At 47.2% G+C, this 21,628-nt stretch overlaps 1 protein-coding gene across 1 annotated transcript in view; it reads left to right on the top strand.

Annotated features, from left to right (window-relative positions):
• Positions 1 to 17,955, top strand: part of SPICE1 (spindle and centriole associated protein 1) — a 29,337-nt gene extending 11,382 nt beyond the window's left edge. The window contains exons 8-17 of the mRNA XM_054163330.1: positions 135 to 275; positions 1,563 to 1,828; positions 5,264 to 5,395; positions 6,779 to 6,926; positions 8,325 to 8,549; positions 11,097 to 11,482; positions 13,067 to 13,238; positions 16,451 to 16,547; positions 17,418 to 17,505; positions 17,877 to 17,955. Of these exons, the coding sequence (XP_054019305.1) occupies positions 135 to 275; positions 1,563 to 1,828; positions 5,264 to 5,395; positions 6,779 to 6,926; positions 8,325 to 8,549; positions 11,097 to 11,482; positions 13,067 to 13,238; positions 16,451 to 16,547; positions 17,418 to 17,505; positions 17,877 to 17,930 (1,709 nt within the window). The 3' untranslated portion in view covers positions 17,931 to 17,955. The remainder of the gene's footprint in view (positions 1 to 134; positions 276 to 1,562; positions 1,829 to 5,263; positions 5,396 to 6,778; positions 6,927 to 8,324; positions 8,550 to 11,096; positions 11,483 to 13,066; positions 13,239 to 16,450; positions 16,548 to 17,417; positions 17,506 to 17,876) is intronic.
• Positions 17,956 to 21,628: the final 3,673 nt, after the last annotated feature.

The following is a 21,628-nucleotide window of genomic DNA, read 5'->3' as shown; positions in this document are numbered from 1 at the left end:
TGTGAGAGAGAGAGATATCTCAGATGAATTTGTAGACTAAAAAGCTAGCTCTTCTAGTACAATTAATTCATAACATATTAGTAACACACCTAAAATATTTCATGTGTGTAATTTTTGGTTTGTCTTTAAATCAGCTCTCAATGCTACTGATGTAGTCAGGAGAATCCATTTGAGACTTCAGAATGAAGATGAAGAAGAGGCTGGAGACTCCAGTTACAGTGTGAGACAAGTGCTGAACCCAAACTCAAGGAAACCAAGGCAAATTGCAGCAAAAAGTTCAGTCATTTTTTACATAACATATCTCCTTTTGGCTATGGTCTTTAACATCTTAAGAAAATGTAGGTTGAAAGGGCTCTTTGGAAGTCATCACAGTGTGTGGTGGGTTAACACCCATTCTGATAAACAGGGTGGAGGTCTTGTGAGTGCTTTGCCCTCCCTGCAGGGCACTTTCCCCCTGGGAAACTGAGTCTGTTCCACTCCCCTCTCCCTGCCCGGCTAGGGTATAAAAGGGAAGGCATTGGAGTCATTACCTCTCCTTTTGGCTCCTGCCTCTCCTGGATGAGAGCTACTGCAGCTGCCTTCCTGCTCCTCTGCCACGTGATCAGGCCTGATCCTTCTCCCTGCTGCCTCTGTGCCTCTTCAGAGAGAGACTGGTTTTGTATTCTTCTTCTTTGTGCCCCTCCCATCCATCCTTGTTCCTTGCCCTTGTGAACCTTACCTGTTATCGTTATATATATATATTGTTTAAAGAACACTCTTTACCTCTCTACTTCCAGGCTGACTCCAAATTATTGCTTGGTGGATTTGCTTCTTCCTTTTTTTTTACCCCTCTCTGTTGAGAGGGAGGAGGGGGAAGTGGGGGAGAGATTCTCAGCCTTGCCCCCATCTGAGCTCTTAACTCCCTGTTAAGGCTTAAACCACCACACAGGGCTAACTCCGAATTAGATTGGGAGGAGCCTCTTCCTGCCAAGTTTTGAGCATCTGTAAGGGTGGACATTCCCCACACTACAGTGTGATGTATTCATAGACTTACTGGATTGTTCATTAGCAATGTCCATAGGAACCTGGGAACTATCAACATGGCCCTTTGATGCTGTACATTGCCTTGCTACCCATGGAGTTCAGGACCTTTCTGTTTCTGTTCTGTGCTGTGCAGACCTACGCTGTGTTTCAGACACATCTGCATGTGGAGGCTGACATCAAAGGGCTGTTGTGAAGGGGCTGCTTACTAAATACCAGACCTGAAAACAGCTGGTGTTCCTCACTGGCTGTTCCCAGGGCAAATGTTTCTGTGCTTTTAAGTGAGAAGGAAGTATAAACAGGTATCAAAGATAAAAGCTCTGAACAATCATACTTGAGAGGTACCAGTGTGGTGGCAGAAAGTGCGGGTTTCGATGATCTGAAATGACTGGGGATCTTCTTTGATGGTCCCTTTCAGCTCAGGGCAAGAGAGGCTACTTCCTTTGAATAACTACTATAAACAATGAAATTTGATTGGTACTGCAAAGCTTTCTGTGCAAGCTGAAATTCCAGTGACAGTTGTTTTTTTTTCCTGCCCTCAGTGAAAAGAAAACAAGCTGCACAGAACTCTGCAAGACAGAGGAGAGATGGTTCTCCAGTCAGTTCAGTCCCCATGGACCTTCAGAGGGCAAACAAATGCAGTCTAGATGTTCTGAGCCACATGATACATGAAGTGGAGCGTGAACTGGAGGAATATGAGCGTTGTACAGGTCGTGAGGTTCAGAAAGCTGAGCGAAGTGAAGGCCTGACTGGTTTTACGTTGTCGCTGGTGAACACTCTCTGTCGTTTGATGCGCTACCTCAAAGAGGTGAGAAAGCTTTGAGTTACTTCTGCACTTACAATGGCATCCTGGCCTGCATCAGGAACAGTGTGGCCAGCAGGAGCAGGGAAGTCATTCTGCCCCTGTACGCTGCACTGGTTAGGCCACACCTTGAGTCCTGTGTCCAGTTCTGGGCTCCTCAGTTTAGGAAGGAGGTTGACTTGCTGGAGCGTATCCAGAGAAGGGCAACAAAGCTGGTGAGGGGCTTGGAAAACAGCCCTGTGAGGAGAGGCTGAGGGAGCTGGGGATGCTTAGCCTGGAGAAGAGGACACTCAGGGGTGACCTTATTGCTCTCTACAACTACCTGAAGGGGGGTTGTAGTGAGGCAGAAGTTGGTCTCTTCTCCCAGACAACCAGCACCAGAACAAGTGGACACAGTCTCAGGCTGCATCAGGGGAGGTTTAGGCTGGAGGTTAGGAGGAAGTTTTACACAGAGAGAGTGATTGCCCATTGGAATGGGCTGCCTGGGGAGGTGGTGGAGTCACCATCACTGGAAGTGTTCAGGAGGAGACTTGATGGGGAGCTTGGTGCATGGTTTAGTTGGTTGGGTGGTGTTGGATGATAGCTTGGACTTGATGATCTTGAAGGTCTCTTCCAACCTGGTTTATTCTATTCTACTTTAGAAAGTTAATTTACAGGTATGAACTTTGGTATTTCCTGACTCCCACTCAGTTTGCTTTGAGGCCTGCTGATCATTCCTTATTATTTGGATTGCATGCAATTAGGGGGTTAAACTTTTTTGTTGTGCCCCTGTACTCAGCACTGGTTAGGCCACACCTTGAACACTGTGTTCAGTTCCGGGCCCCTCAATTTAAGAAGGACATTGAGACTCTTGAATGTGTCCAGAGAAGGGCAGCGAGGCTGGGGAGAGGCCTCGAGCACAGCCCTATGAGGAGAGGCTGAGGGTGCTGGGGTTGCTTAGCCTGGAGAAGAGGAGGCTCAGGGGAGACCTTACTGCTCTCTACAACTACCTGAAGGGAGGTTGTAGCCAGGTGGGGGGTGGTCTCTTCTCCCAGGCAACCAGCACCAGAACAAGAGGACACAGTCTCAAGCTGCAGCAGGGCAAGTTTAGGCTGGAGGTGAAGAGAAAGTTCTTCCCAGAAAGAGTAATTGCCCATTGGAGTAATTTGCCATTGGAATGTGCTGCCCAGGGAGGTGGTGGAGTCACCGTCCCTGGAGCTGTTCAAAAAGGGATTGGACATGGCACTTGGTGCCATGGTTTAGTTAGTCATGAGGTGTTGGGTGACAGGTTGGACTTGATGGTCTCTGAGGTCTTTTCCTACCTTATTGATTGTATGATTATTGTCTGTGGTATGTTATGGGTAGCTCATGGCTGAATTCTGTCTGTGCAGCAGGAAAGAGTGACCCAAATGGCTATTCAGCTCCCCTGTGCTTTGGAGATGGGATGTGTTTCTCCTGGTCATGGATCCCTTTGAGTAGCTGCAGGCAACCATCTGGGGAAGGGCTCCTTCTGCTAACTGTGATCTGTGTATGTGATGTAATTTGCTTTTTTAGGTATGATGGTCCAGAAAGTGACAGTTGTGCATTCCATTTACCCATAAGCGTCAAAGTGGAGTCTTTGGTGTCTTGTACAGGGAGCCTGCCTACTGCAGTGGGCTGTCTTAAAATAATAGACAACTTTGGAGGGAATGAGGTTCTTTACAGTATGGTCTTTTGCCTCATGCTCAAGTAGGCTATTTGACAAGCCTTTTGGTTGTCTTAAAAAAGTCAAAATGAATCACAGAGTTGTTTCAGTTGAAAAAGACCTTTAAGATCATCAAGTCCAACCATTCTCTAATGAGTCTGATGCTAAACCATGTCCATCAGCACCACATCTCTGCTCTTTGAAACACCTTCAGGGATGGGGATTCAATGACCTCCTTGTTCTGGTGTTTGAGAGCCCTTTTAGTGGAGAAGTGTCTTCTAAGAGCAAACCTAAACCTTTCTCAGCACAACTTCATAGATTCATGGAATGGGTTAGATTGAAGGGACCTTAAAGATCATCTAGTTCCAAGCCCCCAGCCATGGGCAGGGAGGGACACCTAGTAAACCTGAGGCCATTTTCTTTCATCCTATCACTTGTTACTAGGGTGAAAAGACCAACACCCACTTCATGCCAACCTCCTTTCAGGAAGTTGTGGAGGGAGAAAAGATAGAATAGAATAGAATTAACCAGGTTGGAAGAGACCTTTGAGATCATTGTGTCCAACTTATCATCCAACACTATCTAATCAACTAAACCATGGCACCAAGCACCCCATCCAGTCTCTTCCTAAACACCTCCAGGGATGGTGACTCCACCACCTCCCTGGGCAGCACATTCCAATGGCAAATCACTCTTTCTGTGAAGAACTTCTTCCTAACATCCAGCCTAAAAGATCTCCCTCCTTTACTCCAAACAAGCCCAATTCCCTCAGGCACTCCTCACAAGACCTGTTCTCCAGACCCTTCACCAGCTTCATTGCCCTTCATAAAACATTTGGAAACTGAAAACCTCTAGAACTTTTTCTCTCTCTGAGGGAAAATATTAGAAAGCAAGTATTTTCTCCTTTATTTAGTCATATTTGCTCCTTTATTTAGTCATATTTTTTTCATTAATGAATTAAGGGAACTGAAGAGTAGGCACAAGTAGCAAAGGGTACTGATGAGCATCAGGATAGTTGGAGTTACCTGTTTACTTCATAGAATCAATAAGGTTGGAAAAGACCTCAAAGATCATCAAGTCCAACCTAACACCCAACACCTCATGACTAACTAAACCATGGCACCAAGTGCCACATCCAATCCCCTCTTGAACAGCTCCAGGGATGGTGACTCCACCACCTCCCTGGGCAATACATTCCAATGGCTAACAACTCTCTCAGTGAAGAACTTTCTCCTCACCTTGAGCCTAAACTTCCCCTGGCACAGCTTGAGACTGTGTCCTCTTGTTCTGGTGCTGGTTGCCTGGGAGAAGAGACCAACCCCTTCCTGGCTACAACCTCCCTTCAGAGAGTTGTAGAGAGCAAGAAGGTCTCCCCTGAGCCTCCTCTTCTCCAGGCTAAGCAACCCCAGCTCCCTCAGCCTCTCCTCACAGGGCTGTGCTCAAGGCCTCTCCCCAGCCTCGTTGCCCTTCTCTGGACACATTCAAGAGTCTACAGTATCCACCCAGAGAGAGAATGCTTGTAGTTGCATCCTGGAAGAACTGCAAAGGCAGAAGAAGAGAGATGTGTAGGACTCTGCAGTAACAAATAAAGAACAGTGAACACTCTGACCTTTCTCAAGTCCTGAAAATGGGATTTTTGTCATGAGAGTAATGAAGTCAGTGTAGCAATAGTGTTGCAGTATCATGTCATAATGCACCTGGTTTTGTTTCTGCATATTGGTTCATAGTGTGTTTTAACTTTTTGGTCTATATTGGCTTTTAACTTTCTCCCTTGCTAGAGTGAAATGCAGCTGCATGAGAAAGAGCTGATGAGGCAGCAGCATGAGGAGATGTTGAATGAACACAGAGAGCTGATTGATGCTCTGACTGCAGAAATACTTCTAGTGAGGGAAGAAAACCGTACTATGCAGGTACTGAGCCCCCCTTGCTCCCTACCCATCAGGATGACTTGTTAGGGGACTGAGTTGGGTTGCAAATATGGACTGACATGCATTGTCTCATGGTCAAGGCACTTCAACAATAAACAGAAAGAAAATGACAACATTGAATGAGGAGCCTAAGAATTATAATAGCAGGCTCAAGGAAGGAGGAGAAGAATGTTTGGAAAGTCATTTTCATCACCATTTATGATGTTTATCTTCAAAACCATAGAAAAATACAAATGTTTAAGCACCTTCTTCCATGCTTTTATGCTGGTTAACATTACAACATTACTGGAGCAATGGAGTATCACAGTATCACCAAGGTTGGAAGAGACCTCAGATCATCAAGTCCAACCTGTCACCACAGACCTCATGACTAGACCATGGCACCAAGTGCCACATCCAATCCCCTCTTGAACCCAGGACTAAGTTTCCTTTTTTTCTATCTGCAGTGGAGGTAGATTTGTTCAATCTTTATGTTTAGGAATGAAACAATAAGGCAGCCATATGAGAGGAAGTGGGGTCATGTCTTAGGAAAATAAAACCCAAAGAATTTATTTGAGTCAAGAGAGAAAATACATGAGAAGCATGGAGACACTGATAACTCAATACCTCACTGGGATCCTACAGGTTCTTTCAGTGCTATTAAGAGGTCAAATTTATTCTCAGGGCTACTTCTGGTATACAATTCTGCCAAACAGAAAGGGACCTGGGGGTGCTGATTGACAGCCACCTAAACATGAGCCAGCAGTGTGCCCAGGTGGCCAAGAAGGCCAATGGCATCCTGGCATGCATCAAGAATAGTGTGGCCAGCAGGAGCAGGGAAGTCATTGTGCCCCTGTACTCAGCACTGGTTAGGCCACACCTTGAGTCCTGTGTCCAGTTCTGGGCCCCTCAGTTGAAGAAGGACATTGAGACACTTGAACATGTCCAGAGAAGGGCAACAAGGCTGGGGAGAGGCCTTGAGCACAGCCCTGCGAGGAGAGGCTGAGGGAGCTGGGATTGCTTAGCCTAGAGAAGAGGAGGCTCAGGGAAGACCTCATTGCTCTCTACAACTATCTGAAGGGTGGTTGTAGCCAGGAGGGGGTTGATCTCTTCTCAAACAACCAGCACCAGAACAAGAGGACACAGTCTCAAGCTGTGCCAGGGGAAGTTTAGGCTGGAGGTGAGGAGGAAGTTCTTCCCAGAGAGAGTCGTTCACTATTGGAATGTGCTGCCCAGGGAGGTGCCATGGTTTAGTCATGAGGTGTGTGGTGACAGGTTGGACTTGATGATCTTTGAGGTCTCTTCCAACCTTGGTGATTCTGTGAATTTTTCTAACTCATGCTGCTGGAATACACATATCTGGATCTATTTTCCTTCCTCCTTTAGGAGAAGCTTCACCAATACATGGTGGTTACAGATGAACAGCTGAGCTCCCTCACAGAAGCATTTAAAGGCCTCCCTTTGGTAGAACCTAGAAGAGAACAAAGTCCAAGTAATGTTGGAATTGAAAGCAAAGGTCCAGCAAATGGCCAAGGTGTGTGTGTGCATGTGTGAAAAATGAAGCAGGAGTTGTGGTTAGCTCATCCCTTGTAGTGGAAAAGCTGGTGTTTAATAGATGACTGCTCAAATAAATGTTGCTTGCATGAGTGTGAATCTTGACTCCTGGAAATTCATATGGGTCCTGCTGTGAGCACAACTGCTTTGCTACAGGTTATTTCATAACAATATTATAGGTTGTATTCCATCCCCCCTGGCATCCTTCTGAATTAGGGCTTCCAAGGATTAACTTCCTACTCAAGTCCTGGGCTTGAGCTATAAGTGATATGTAATATGTTATACTAAAAATAAAAAGGAGAGGAGGGAAGAGGGAAGTTACCTTCCCCTATTAAGATGGCTTACAAAGTCAGGCTCATTCTGGGGGTCCTGAGAAAGCTCCACAAACCCAACTGTAGCAAGATCCCCACCTGTCTGTTCCTGAGGCACCCTGACAGTCTGAGATCGATCCTTCCATCAGACACTGGAGGTCGCTGCTGTCCAGCAACAGTAGTTGCTGAGCCCGTTAAGTAACCAGACACGAGCCTGATGCTTGATGTTTGTGACTCTATACCAGAGATCAATGACCGGTTGAGTGTTGTGTAACACAGACATATGCTGGGGTTGCTTAGCCTGGAGAAGAGGAGGCTCAGGGGAGACCTTATTGCTCTCTACAACTACCTGAAGGGAGGTTGTAGCCAGGAGGGGGTTGCTCTCTTCTCCCAGGCAACCAGCACCAGAACAAGAGGACACAGTCTCAAGCTGTGCCAGGGGAGGTTTAGGCTGGACGTTAGGAAGAAATTCTTCACAGAAAGAGAGTTTGGCCATTGGGATGTGCTGCCCAGGGAGGTGGTGGAGTCACCATCACTGGGAGTGTTTAAAAAGAATACATAGAATACATAGAATAAACCAGGTTGGAAGAGACCTTCAAGATCATCGTGTCCAACCCATCAACCAATCCAACACCACCCAAGCAACTAACCCACGGCACCAAGCACCCCATCAAGTCTCCTCCTGAACACCTCCAGTGATGGCGACTCCACCACCTCCCCAGGCAGCCCATTCCAATGGGCAATCACTCTCTCTGTATAGAACTTACTCCTAACATCCAGCCTGAACCTCCCCTGGCGCAGCCTGAGACTGCATGGGGTGCTTGGTGCCATGGTTTAGTTGATTAGATGGTGTTGGGTGATAGGTTGGACTCCATGATCTCAAAGGTCTTTTCCAACCTGGTTAATTCTATTCTGTACCTGGGGATCAAAAGGAAGGTAGCAATGTGTAGGAAACATACTGTGCTCTGTCTCTTCAGCTACCTAAACATAAGAGTTGTTATTAAGAGCATTCCCTATTGCACTAAAACCTTCTTAAATTCTACACCTGCTTTGTCTCTTTCCTTTAGAAAAACGTGATTTGAGTTCTTTTGAGCCTAGAGCTGGCACAGGCAACAAGGAAGGAGTGCTGAAGTTCCCACAGGAAGAAATGCCTTTCCATTTTCTCCAGAGGTCAGGTGCTTCAGGTGATGTGGGAACCAGCAGAGGCTTGCCATCTCACATCTTCCAGCCAGCTGTGCTCTTGTCACCCCCCCGGCAGAAGAGCAGTCAGGAATTGCCTCTGCTCCAGCATGGTGAGATCACTTTGGCTGTAGTAGACTTGAGTCTGTGCAGGGTTAATGTTTCAATCACTGCACTGCCCTTAGTCTGAAATCTTAGACACCTTGGCCCTGCAGTTGGAATATTCTGCTTCTGCACCCAGATACATACTGCTTTTCTTTCCATAATAGATTTTCTTCATCCTTTCTGTCCCCTGCAAATTCTTCATCAACTGTCTGCAGTCCTGTCAGTGGCAATCCAGGCTGGCATTTGCATTTCATACTGCTTTATGTTGTGACTTTTGTGTGATCTGCTGCAGCAAGTCAGAAAAAAATAACCCAAAAGCCCTTTTGGGTTTTAAGGAGTCTCGTCAGTTGGCATTTACAGCTAGTTTGGCCTTTTGGTGGGCTGCTGTGCTGTGAGAAGGCACATAATGCATCAGGTGGAAATGAACCAGCGGCAGCGTTCTGTGAAGACCAACATCTGCTTTCAGTCCCACTGATGTTGGTCATTTAGAGGGTAAAAGGGCTCTGCAGAGGGACTGCAACCGACTGGACAGATGGGTGAAGTCCAATGGGATGGCATTCAACAAGTCCAAGTGCTGGGTGCTGCACACAACAACCCCAGGCAGTGCTACAGGCTGGGGTCAGAGTGGCTGGAGAGCTCCCAAAGAGAAAGGGACCTGGGGGTGCTGATTGACAGCCACCTAAACATGAGCCAGCAGTGTGCCCAGGTGGCCAAGAAGGCCAATGGCATCCTGGCCTGCATTAGGAATAGTGTGGCCAGCAGGAGCAGGGAAGTCATTGTGCCCCTGTACTCAGCACTGGTTAGGCCACACCTTGAGTCCTGTGTCCAGTTCTGGGCCCCTCAGTTGAAGAAGGACATTGAGACACTTGAAGGTGTCCAGAGAAGGGCAACAAGGCTGGGGAGAGGCCTTGAGCACAGCCCTGTGAGGAGAGGCTGAGGGAGCTGGGGTTGCTTAGCCTGGAGAAGAGGAGGCTCAGGGGAGACCTTCTTGCTGTCTACAACTACCTGAAGGGAGGTTGTAGCCAGGAAGGGGTTGGTCTCTTCTCCCAGGCAACCAGCACCAGAACAAGAGGACACAGTCTCAAGCTGTGCCAGGGTAAGTTTAGGCTGGAGGTGAGGAGAAAGTTCTTCCCAGAGAGAGTTGTTAGCCATTGGAATGTGCTGCCCAGGGAGGTGGTGGAGTCACCATCCCTGGACGTGTTCAAGAGGGGATTGGACATGGCACTTGGTGGCATGTTTTAGTAGTCATGAGGTGTTGGGTGACAGGTTGGACTTGATGATCTTTGAGGTCTTTTTCAACCTTACTGATTCTATGATTTGCTGACTTTGGCACTCTGCAGATCAGCACCTGAATGTTTGGCTTCTCTATACAGTACTGGATGATCTTTAGATGATGAGTACAGAACCAGATGGTCTTTTCCAACCCAAACTGTTCTATGATATTTCTGCTAGAAGTCTGCTCTGTCTTCCCCACACTCTGACACCTGTGTCTCTCTGAGTGTTTTCTTAATTATGATGGGCTGCCCAGGGAGGTGGTGGAGTCACCATCCCTGGAGGTGTTCAAGAGGGGATTGGACGTGGCACTTGGTGCCATGGTCTAGTCATGAGGTCTGTGGTGACAGGTTGGACTGGATGATCTTTGAGGTCTCTTCCAACCTTGGTGATTCTGTGCTACTAGCTGCATCCACAAATCTTAAGCTTCTTGAATGTCTCTTTGTAGAAAATCATTCATAAAACAGGTTTGTGTGTACATTTTGTTAATGTCATGCTCTGCTCAAGAGGCAACAGTTAAAGCTGGGGAAGGAGCTAGGCAAAAGTTAAAGCTGGGGAAGGAGCTGGCTATTTGCTATATAAAGCAGAGATCACAAAATCCAGCCTGGAGTTAACATGCAGCAGCTGCTAGCACTGTAACCCTATTCAGTCATGTGTGTGGTGTATTAGCTCTTCATCCACTAATGATGGTCACAAAACCCCACCAACCTATTTTTGTTGGCTAGAGTGCTTCCCCTTTCTTATGGCCTGAGTAAATAGCTAATTTATTACTATGGCAAAAGTCTTGCATTGGTTTCTTTTTGTGTTCAAAACAGTTTTGTGAGCAGCCCAAGATAAATACCAGAGCTGAAAGGCGGGCTTACAGCTCATTAGGTAAGGTAACTGGCTTTTGGAGAATGGAGGACTGACTAAGAAATAGTGTTTGATCTATCAGCTGAGGCATTCAAAACTCTTTATCTTCTTCTCTCTGACTTGACTCTTGACCTTTAATGAAATCATTTAAATGTAAGACTGCAATAGGACATACTGAACCTGGAGAGTTCTTGCAGCAGCATCTTGCAGAGAGTGTTTTGATCAGTAGCACACAGAGAGAATGTTAGGGGTTAAAAGGGACCTTAAAAGATCATCTTCTCCAAACCCCCCTGCCAGAGCACCATTCAGACTAGATGTTGCAATTCATACTGGATTACTCCTAGCCTGATGCTATAAAGTAATTGCTATTGTCCTTAAGGTGGATCACATCTCTTTCCTTACTGTTCTTTCATTTCTTGCCATGTTCACAGCCACTTCTCAGCCTCCTGAAAACATTGAAAGAGAGCCATGCAAGGAAAGGATCTCATCTTCCTCTCTGAGAACACAGAGCACAGCTGAGAAGAAGACTCTCATCTCTCAAAGGCAACCAATTCTTCCTGCAGATAAAGGCTTGGAGAGTTCCCACGAGAAAGTCAGTCTGTCCTGTGCAGGTGACACTAGGAAGAACAGCACAGCTGAAGAGTTGTTTCGTAACAGTGATCTGCTGGGACAGATAGCTGAGCTTACACAGCAGAACTCTCTAATTCAAGCTCAGCTGAGCAAATTCAGAGGCTTCTCTGATGACACAAGTGACTGCCTACATCAGCCAGGCTCGTTACAGAATGCCAATCCTAGTCCAGACTCTTCACACGGACAGGTGAGAGTTTGACAGGAAGGGAAGGCTGCTGTCCCCCTTCTGTTGATCTGCTTTCCCATAGCTTGCTGATGCTTCTCTCCAGTTGTTGTAAGGAAAGGAGTAGCAAAATCACTACCTTGCCATTCATTTGCTTGGAGGCTTGTGATAGTTATCATTCCCTGGGGGGGCTCAACAGTAGTTTTTTGTATTGGGCCTATGTTGTGTACAACCTCTTGAGAAGTGTGCAGCACATTTGTAAGTTTAGGGTAAGATTATGCTGCAAAAAGAGATGTGGTTGCAACATGATCAAGGATATCTCTTGCAGCTTGGGTAGTGTTTACAGTGAAAGCACTGCACCAACCCTCACAGTATCACCAAGGTTGGAAGAGACCTCAAAGATCATCAAGTCCAACCTGTCGCCACAGACCTCATGACTAGACCACGGCACCAAGTGCCACAGGTTCCTGTCATGCATGTAAAATACATATTTAAGCCCATACCATACATCTCTTCTGCTACTGTGACCCCAAACCCCCTGAGATTAAAGTGCAGGTACATCTCTTGCAAATACTTGATTAATAGTGTATGTGCTAGTTGGGTCTGTCATGTCAGTCCTGCTGTGTGGTGAAAATCCTACAGTCTCTGGGAAGGAGACCACTTGAAGGCTTCAGTTCACACTGGAACTTGAATCTGCTACTAGGCAGCTCTTCAGTGGCACCCCAGTGAGTGAACACCACAGAATTACCTTAACCATGTCCTTGCTGCTGTTTGCTTGCTTTTATTCCATCAGTGGCTGAATTAGTGTTCAGTTAAGGGTCCTTAAGGTTTTTAGCTTTCCTCATGTCAAATGTTGGCTGAGAGTGTTGACACTTTCCCCATTGTGTTGTGCCATATTTAGTCATTTTGTTGTACAAGATGATGCTCAAGGCCTCTCCCCAGCCTCACTGCCCTTCTCTGGACGCATTCAAGTGTCTCAATGTCCTTCCTAGCAGAAATATCATAGAAGAATTTGGGTTGGAAAGAGCCTTAAAGATTATCTAGTTCCAACCCCCCCTGCCATGGGCAGGGACACCTCCTACTCTAGACTAGGTTGCTCAACATCCCACCCAGCCTGCTCTGTCTTCTCCACACTCTGACTATTTTCTTAATTATGATGGGCTGCCCAGGGAGGTGGTGGAGTCACCATCCCTGGAGGTGTTCAAGAGGGGATTGGACGTGGCACTTGCTGCTGTGGTTTAGTGGTCATGAGGTGTTGGGTGACAGGTTGGACTTGATGATCTCTGAGGTCTTTTCCAACCTTACTGATTCTATGATGAATCACTGGATGGTTAGGATTGAGTTTGTTTGCCTTAAGTGATACAGAAAATAGATGGTTCTTCCCATTTGTGGGAAGTGCAGTTTAAAATAGTGCTGTGTTTAGTCAGCTAAGGACCTCGGTACAGGACAGTCCAAGAGCTAAAACCAGGTTTTTCACAGGAGGTGGGGTACAGTTAAGTTTACTTTCAGTTTGAAAATTACATGCCTAGAATTTCTTGAAAGGTATTGCATGCTCTCCTTGGAAGGTGCAAAATGTAGGTTTCTAATTGGAAGTAATTATCCAAGTAGACTCACCTCATGGTGTCGAAGAGCTTGGAGGAGAGAATAGCAGAGCTGAACCGTCAGAGCACAGAAGCACGTGATAAGCTGTTGCAGCTAATAGACCAGCAGAAACTAGCTGCCACTGCTGCAGTCCCTCCCATGGTATCTCCTGGTTTGTCTTCATCCCTAAATTGTACTGGTAAGTACCCAGCTTCAGGAGAAGCAAAACCCAATACAAGGTTTTTCTGCCTTTGAGAGTTCTCTGTCCTTATCTGACTTATCAGTGGTTGGGGTCAGCAGTAAGAGTAACAAGTGATGGAAATGAGAGGAGATGGCCTCAAGTGGCACCAGGGGAGGTTTAGGCTGGCTATTAGAAGAAACTTCTCAACTGAAAGGGTTCTCAAACACTGGAACTGGCTCCCCAGGAAGGTGCTTGAATCCTCATCTCTAGAGGTGTTTCAAAGATGCAGAGATGTGGTGCTGAGGGACATGGTTTAGCATCAGCCTTGGCAGAGTTAGATAATGGTTGCACTCAAAGATCTTTTCCAACTAAAATGATTCTATGATTCTACACTTGCTGTTAATAACTGTCTGGTGCAAGTACTCCTTACTTCAGAGAGCTGAAAATACACCAGGCAAACTTCTCCTAAAGTTAGTTTCTTTAATAATTAGTCTTCTGCAACTATCATGCTTCATGGTAAAGCTGTTCTTTGCTATTTCTTTGGCTGCAGAGGAGAGTTCTGTTACATAGGCCCTGATGGGCAGAACTGGGCTTTTCAGTCAGTCCCCTCTGATGGAGAATCTTTTATGAAAAGACTTAAGTATTGATGTCCTGCTCCATAAATTCCTAGCAGAGGGACTATGCAGTTATCAACCACATTTCAGTTTTTGCTCTTGTGGGTGCTCTTTCCATCAGACTGCCTTTCTGAGTTATTGCTAGTGCCAGTAGAAAGAAAAACCCAAGGCTTCCAGTCATAGAACCATAGAATCAATAAGGTTGGAAAAGACCTCAGAGACTACCAAGTCCAACCTATCACCCAACACCTCATGACTAACTAAACCATGGCACCAAGTGCCACATCCAATCCCTTTTTGAACACCTCCAGGGACAGTGACTCCACCACCTCCCTGGGCAGCACATTCCAATGGCCAATCTCTCTTTCTGGGAAGAACTTTCTCCTCACCTCCAGCCTAAACTTCCCCTGGTGCATCTTGAGACTGTGTCCTCTTGTTGTGGTGCTGGTTGCCTGGTAGAAGAGACCAACCCCCACCTGGCTACAACCTCCCTTCAGGTAGTTGTAGAGAGCAGTAAGGTCTCCCCTGAGCCTCCTCTTCTCCAGGCTAACCAACCAAAGCTCCCTCTCAATATCCTTCTTAAATTGCAAATGGTATATCCTCACTGATTCCAGATTCATAGATTAACTGCCATCTGCTGCTCTGAACAAAAATACTTTCCATCTGGGGATGGTTGCTGTATCTTCTTGTGGAGCCTATCTAATTACAGGCAGAACTGTATATGAGCATGTACACATGTGCTTTCACCTTCCCTAAACCACAGCTGATGTATAAAGGGAAGGACTCCATAATGGACTCCATAGAATGCCAGTTTGGAAGGGACCCCAAGAATCATCTGGTCCAATGTTTCTAGGTAACAGTATAGTTTAAATAAGATGGCCCAGCACTCTCTCAAGCTGTGTCTTAAAACTGACCAGTGTAGGGGAATCCACTACTTTCCTTGGAAGATTATTCCTGTGTCTAAATTCTCATGGTGAAAAATTCTCTTCTGGGTCCAATCTGAATCTCAGCAGGAGTAACTTGTACCCATTACCCCTTGCCTTTTCCATGTGACTCCTCATAAAAAGGGAGTCTCCATCCTCTTGGCAGCCAGCCTTTACGTAGTGGTACATGGTAATAAGGTCTCCCCTAAGCCTTCTCTTCTCAAGGCTGAACAAACCCAGTTCTCTCAGCCTTTCCTCATACAGCTTCCAGTCCTCTGATCATTCTTGTCACTCTTCCCTGGAAGCTTTCCAGGCAGTCCACATCTTTTTTGTATAGTGGGGACCAAAACTGCATGCAGTGCTCCAGGTGTGGCTGGACAAGAGCTGATTAGAGTGAAATAATGACTTCTTTATCTCTGATGGTGATGCTTTTGTTGATGCAACCCAGCATCCTGTTGACTTGAGGGGCGTGCATCAGGAATAGAATAGTGTGGCCAGCAAGAACAGGAAAGTCATTGTGCCCCTGTACTCAGCACTGGTTAGGCCACACCTTGAGTCCTGTGTCCAGTTCTGGGCCCCTTAGTTTAGGAAAGATGTTGAGATGCTGGAACATGTCCATAGAATAGAATAGAATAGAATAGAATAGAATAGAATAGAATAGAATAGAATAGAATAGAATAGAATAGAATAGAATTAACCAGGTTGGAAGAGACCTTTGAGATCATCAAATCCAACCTATCATCCAACACTACCCAATCAACTAAACCATACAACCAAGCATCCTGTCAAGCCTCGCCCTGAACACCCCCAGCGACGGCGACCCCACCACCTCCTCAGGCAGCCCATTCCAATGGGCAATCACTCTCTCAAGGCTGGGGAGAGGCCTTGAGCACAGCCCTGTGAGGAGAGGCTGAGGGAGCTGGGGTTGCTTAGCCTGGAGGAGGCTCAGGGGAGACCTTCTTCTCTCTACAACTACCTGGAGGGAGGTTGTAGCCAGGTGGGGCCTGGTCTCTTCTCCCAGGCAACCAGCACCAGAACAAGAGGACACAGTCTCAAGCTGTGCCAGGGGAAGTTTAGGCTGGAGGTGAGGAGAAAGTTCCTCACAGAGAGAGTTGTTAGCCCTTGGAATGTGCTGCCCAGGGAGGTGGTGGAGTCACCATCCCTGGATGTGGTTCAAGATGGATGTGGCACTTGGTGCCATGGTTTAGTTGTCATGAGGTGTTGGGTGATAGGTTAGACTTGATGATCTTTGAGGTCTTTTCCAGCCTTATTGATTCTATGAGAGGAAGGAGAGGGAGGAGAGACCGTGTAGGTGCACATGCCATGACTTGTTCAGTGGGAACATTTTTAACACTTGTGTGTCTGGTGTAATATGATTCAGCACAACAGGTAAAATCTTAAAGGAACAAAGTAGAGAAATCAGAGGAGTCCAAGCCTGTAATTGCCAAGCCCCAGATTTATCCATGGAAAAAATGTTCTGTGTCTGTGCACAGTGCCCATGGTCTAAGAATCTTCCAACATTATTTTCAGAGAGTGGCTATGGGGTTGCTGTTCAGCCTGATGTTTTATGTCCACTCTGAATATTCTGTGCAATTGGGAAGCATTAATGTCTCTCGAAAAGTGGAAAACCCCAATGAATGTTGTGCAGTGTTGCTGTGTTCCCATCAGAATCAAGCTATTGTTTATTGCCTAGAAAATGCAAGGAGAGCAATTGAAGTGTCTGTTCCTGTGGCAGCTGACAGCTCTAAAGAAGATTGTGTTTCCCCTGCCAGCATGACCAGTGTAAGAAGGTAAAAGTTAAGCCTTTACTACTTAATTTCTGCAGTGTCTTGATTCCCCATAGAGTGGAACATAAATACAGTGGAAAATTTGCTGTGTTTTTCTTTGGCTTCATGGACTTTCCCTGACTTTATTATGCTCAACTCTGTGGAAATGGAACAGAGGTCCAGTAGCTTTTTCACAATTTCCATTCTTGGTATTTGAAATACCTGCAATGTGCCCTGTGCTCAGCACTGGTTAGGCCACACCTTGAGGCCTGTGCCCAGTTCTGGGCTCCTCAGTTTAGGAAAGATGTTGAGATGCTGGAAGGTGTCCAGAGAAGAGCAAGAAGGCTGGGGAGGGGTTTGGAGCACAGCCCTGTGAGGAGAGGCTGAGGGAGCTGGGGTTGCTTAGCCTGGAGAAGAGAAGGCTCAGGGGAGACCTTCTTGCTCTCTACAACTACCTTAAGGGAGGTTGTAGCCAGGTGGGGGTTTGTCTCTTCTCCCAGGCAACCAGCACCAGAACAAGAGGACACAGTCTCAAGCTGTGCCAGAGGAGGTTTAGGCTGGATGTTAGGAAGAAGTCCTTCGCAGAAAGAGTAATTGCCCATTGGAATGTGCTGCCCAGGGAGGTGGTGGAGTCCTCATCACTTGAGGATTTTAAGAAGAGACTGGATGAGGCACTTGGTGCCATGGTTTAGTTGATTAGAAGGTGTTGGGTGACAGGTTGGACTCGATGATCTCCAAGGTCTTTTCCAACCGGGTTGATTCTATTCTATTCTATAAGGCAGGGGGTGTGTTGTTGAAGACTATCAATACGGAGTCCTAAATCAGGATCTGAGACATGGTTCTAGTAGCCACTTCTATTTTTCACTTTGTCAATGTCTTTTTGAATGTCCTCAGGTCTGCAGGAGACTCTAGCAAACCTTGTTCACCCTTAAGTGCCACGTCAGAAAACATGAAATTAACTTCTGTCAGCCAAAGACCAAAGGTAAGACTGCGAAATCATGAGACAGAGTTCAGTCTCAAGCTGTGCCAGGGGAAGTTTAGGCTGGAGGTGAGGAGAAAGTTCTTCCCGGACAGAGTAATTGGCCATTGGAATGTGCTGCTCAGGGAGGTGGTGGAGTCCCCATCTCTGGAGGTGTTCAAGAGGGGATTGGATGTGGCACTTGAAGCCATGGCTTAGTTAGCCATGAGGTGTTGGGTGTTAGGTTGGACTTGATGATCTCTGAGGTCTTTTCCAACCTTATTGATTCTATGATTCTGAATTGACATGCAGCAGTCCTACATAAGCCAGCCCTAGCTAGTAAGTCTGTGGGCAAGCTGTGATGTATGAATGTCAGCTGGTTTCTTCTTTTGCAGGTGGAAAAGCAAAAAGAAGAAGGTTGGTTTGCATTGTCAATGCACGTTATGTGAAGGAAGACGCACTCACATCTCACTTTTTTTCACACCATGATTTTTATGTACCACAATTAGACCATAATAGCCTCCCTCTCCAGATGTACCTGTCGTGCTTTCCTGTCAGCGTTAGTGTGAGACGCTTCACAGGCCTATTGTACTTGTGCCACGCAGGCCTCTATGGAAAGTCCTGGGAGTGAGTTTCTGCAGTGCACGTGCTGCTGTGACACTCCACCGTGTGCCCACATCAGTCTTACACAAGGTTACAAGCTCAGCCAGGCAAACAAGCATCTGTTAGATACACTGAGGACAGGAGGCTTTAGAGACTGCGAGACACAGTGCCTGGTGGAGGCTGAACTCGGACTCCCGATCTGCTGCGCACTGAAGCGTGCTCCCTTTGGTACAACAGCAACCTGAAATGGGTTGGCTGGGCTTCTAATACTCATTTTCATACTCTTTTTATTGGACTTTTTCAAGTAACCATCATGTTGTGACTGACGATGGACAATAAACCCTGCACTCTGAGGCGATGCTTAGGTATCTGTTCCTTCCCTGCAGAGGACACCCAGCCAAAACCCCTTAGAATGCAGATCCTGCCCGTCCTTCCCCCTGCCCGCCTTTTCCTCCTCTCCCTCCCCCCGCCCACCTTTTCCTCCCCCTCCCCCCGCCCACATTTTCCTCCTCCCCCTCCCCCCCGCCCGCCTTTTCCTCCCCCTCTCCCCCCCCGCCCGCCTTTTCCTCCTCCTTCCCCCCCCGCCTGCCTTTTCCTCCTCCTTCCCCCCTGCCGCCCGCCTTTTCCTCCCCCTCTCCCCCCCCGCCTGCCTTTTCCTCCTCCTTTCCCCCCTGCCCACCTTTTCCTCTTCCTTCCCCCCGCCCGCCTTTTCCTCCTCCTTCCCCCCCCACCCGCCTTTTCCTCTTCCTTCCCCCCCGCCCGCCTTTTCCTCTTCCTTCCCCCCCGCCCGCCTTTTCCTCTTCCTTCCCCCCCGCCCGCCTTTCTTCTCCCCCCACACGCCTGTTGTTCCCTCCCCCCCAGCCTTTTGTCCCCCCCTTGCCACCTTTTTTTCTCCACCCCCAGCCCCCTCCTGGTTCCCGCTAAAAATCTCCTTTGCCGTCCCCGCGCTCTGCTGCCGCCTCGCCGCAGGGCTTTAGCCCTGCACTGTGTTTTACTGCCAGTGACTCTGATTTTGCAAGTTAAACATTTGGTTGGGTTTCCTCCTTGCCTTTCTTTGCCCCAGGCCTTTCATGTTCCTCCTTTTTTTTTGTCTTAAGTGTCAGCAGAAGAACCACTTGGCTCCAAACCAGGGTAAACACAACAGCAAGAAACAGGTCAAGAGCAGAGCTGCTTTTTCAAGAGCAAAGCTTCTTTTCCCTGCCCCATCTTTCCCTGCCCCATCTTTCCCTGCCCCATCTTTCCCTGCCCCATCTTTCCCTGCCCCATCTTTCCCTGCCCCATCTTTCCCTGCCCCTTCTTTCCCTGCCCCATCTTTCCCTGCCCCTTCTTTCCCTGCCCCTTCTTTCCCTGCCCCTTCTTTCCCTGCCCCTTCTTTCCCTGCCCCTTCTTTCCCTGCCCCTTCTTTCCCTGCCCCTTCTTTTTTTTCTCCCCCCTTCTTTTTTTTCTCCCCCCTTCTTTTTTTTCTCCCCCCTTCTTTTTTTTCTCCCCCCTTCTTTTTTTTCTCCCCCCTTCTTTTTTTTCTCCCCCCTTCTTTTTTTTCTCCCCCCTTCTTTTTTTTCTCCCCCCTTCTTTTTTTTCTCCCCCCTTCTTTTTTTTCTCCCCCCTTCCTTTAGTTCTCCCCCGTTCTTTTTTTTCTCCCCCCCTCCTTTTTTTCTCCCCCCTTCTTTTTTTTCTCCCCCCCTCTTTTTTTTTCTCCCCCCTTCTTTTTTTTCTCCCCCCTTCTTTTTTTTCTCCCCCCTTCTTTTTTTTCTCCCCCCTTCCATTTTTTCTCCCCCCTTCCATTTTTTCTCCCCCCTTCCATTTTTTCTCCCCCCTTCCATTTTTTCTCCCCCCTTCCATTTTTTCTCCCCCCTTCCATTTTTTCTCCCCCCTTCCATTTTTTCTCCCCCCTTCCATTTTTTCTCCCCCCTTCCTTTTTTTCTCCCCCCTTCTTTTTTTTCTCCCCCCTTCTTTTTTTTCTCCCCTCTTCTTTTTTTTCAGGAAAATTCTAGGGGCTTTCCTTGGGGTTAGGATTGTTTCCACTGTCATTGTCATTAATTATTCTTCAGCCACATGAAGGACATGGTGCTATGTGTTGTCTTTTTTGGGGTTTGGTATGGAAATACTAAGCAGATGATAAATAGCCTGCCCCTCTACTCAGCATTGGTAAGGTCACACCTTGTGTCCTGTGTCCAGTTCTGGGCCACTCAGTTTAAGAAGGATATTCAGACACTTGAATGTGTCCAGAGAAGGGCAATGAGGCTGGGGAGAGGTCTTGAGCACAGCCCTGTGAGGAGAAGCTGAGGCAGCTGGGGTTGCTTAGCCTGGAGAACAGGAGACTCAGGGCAGACTTTACTGCTCTTTACAATTACCTGAAGGGAGGTTGTAGCCAGGTGGGGGTTGGTCTCTTCTCCCAGGCAACCAGCACCAGAACAAGAGGACACAGTCTCAAGCTGCACCAGGGGAGGTGCAGGCTGGATGTTAGGAAGAAATTCTTCCCAGAAAGAGTTATTGGCCATTGGAATGTGCTGCCCAGGGAGGTGGTGGAATCACCATCCCTGGTGGTGTTCAAGAGGGGATTGGATGTGGCACTTGAAGCCATGGTTTAGTTAGTCCTGAGGTGTTGGGTGACAGGTTGGACTTGATGATCTCTGAGGTCTTTTCCAACCTTATTGATTCTATGATTCTATGACCTCAGACAGGGAAGTGCCTCAAAGCTGCAAAATCTCTGCTGTCTTATGCACAGCATCAAGCCTGCTTCCCTAAGGTGTTTTACAGCACAGCACACATGCTGCCTCTCACTGTGGTGCTTTATCAGTCCAATTCTTAGGGCAGACCATGGGGCAGCATGTACAGCTCTATGGATGCCTGTTCTCTTTAGACAAGATGAAAGTGCAGGCAGGAGTGTGGCTGCTGCCCATTCCACAGGGTTTTTCTGGGTCTGTAAAACCCTAAATGTGGAATGAGATAAATAGACAAATCTAGATACAGGGTGTGTGGGGGGGAATAAAATTAAAGGGCACCTTATAGGAAGCAAGGATGTGCAGGTTGGCTGGGAGCCATGCAGCTGCTGGAGCCCCAGCTTTGCTGTTGTGGAATTGCCAGTGGTGTGCCTGAAAAGTCTCTCTGTGAAGAGGCCTAGGAATAATTTTTCACATAATAGAGATTCATAGAATACCAGGTCAGAAGGGACCTTAAGGATCATCTAGTCCAACCTTTTGGGGTAAGAATATATTTTAAATGAGATGGCCCAGCACCCTGTCAAGCTGGGCCTTGAAACTGTCTAATGGAGAGGAATCCACCACCTCCCTTTGGAGTTTATTGCACTGTCTAATAGTTCAAGTGGTGGAAAAAAAATCTGGCATGCCTTTGTGTGAAGCATGCTTTGCTTTTGACATAGTGTTTGTTACCAAAAGAACCTGAGACCTCCACAAAAGCACTGTTAGGCATTTTATAAGCTGGGATTGTCCTCCACCACCTCCTGACCTCCATCCACCCTGTAGGTATTTATAAGCATTGACAGATCCCTCTCAGTGTCCAGGGAGGTGGTTGAGGCCCCATCCCT

Source organism: Dryobates pubescens, chromosome 8 (assembly GCF_014839835.1).
Source record: "Dryobates pubescens isolate bDryPub1 chromosome 8, bDryPub1.pri, whole genome shotgun sequence".
NCBI lineage: Eukaryota > Metazoa > Chordata > Aves > Piciformes > Picidae > Dryobates > Dryobates pubescens.
The sequence above is the reverse complement of the archived record's forward strand: the minus strand, read 5'-3'. Positions and strand labels throughout refer to the sequence as shown.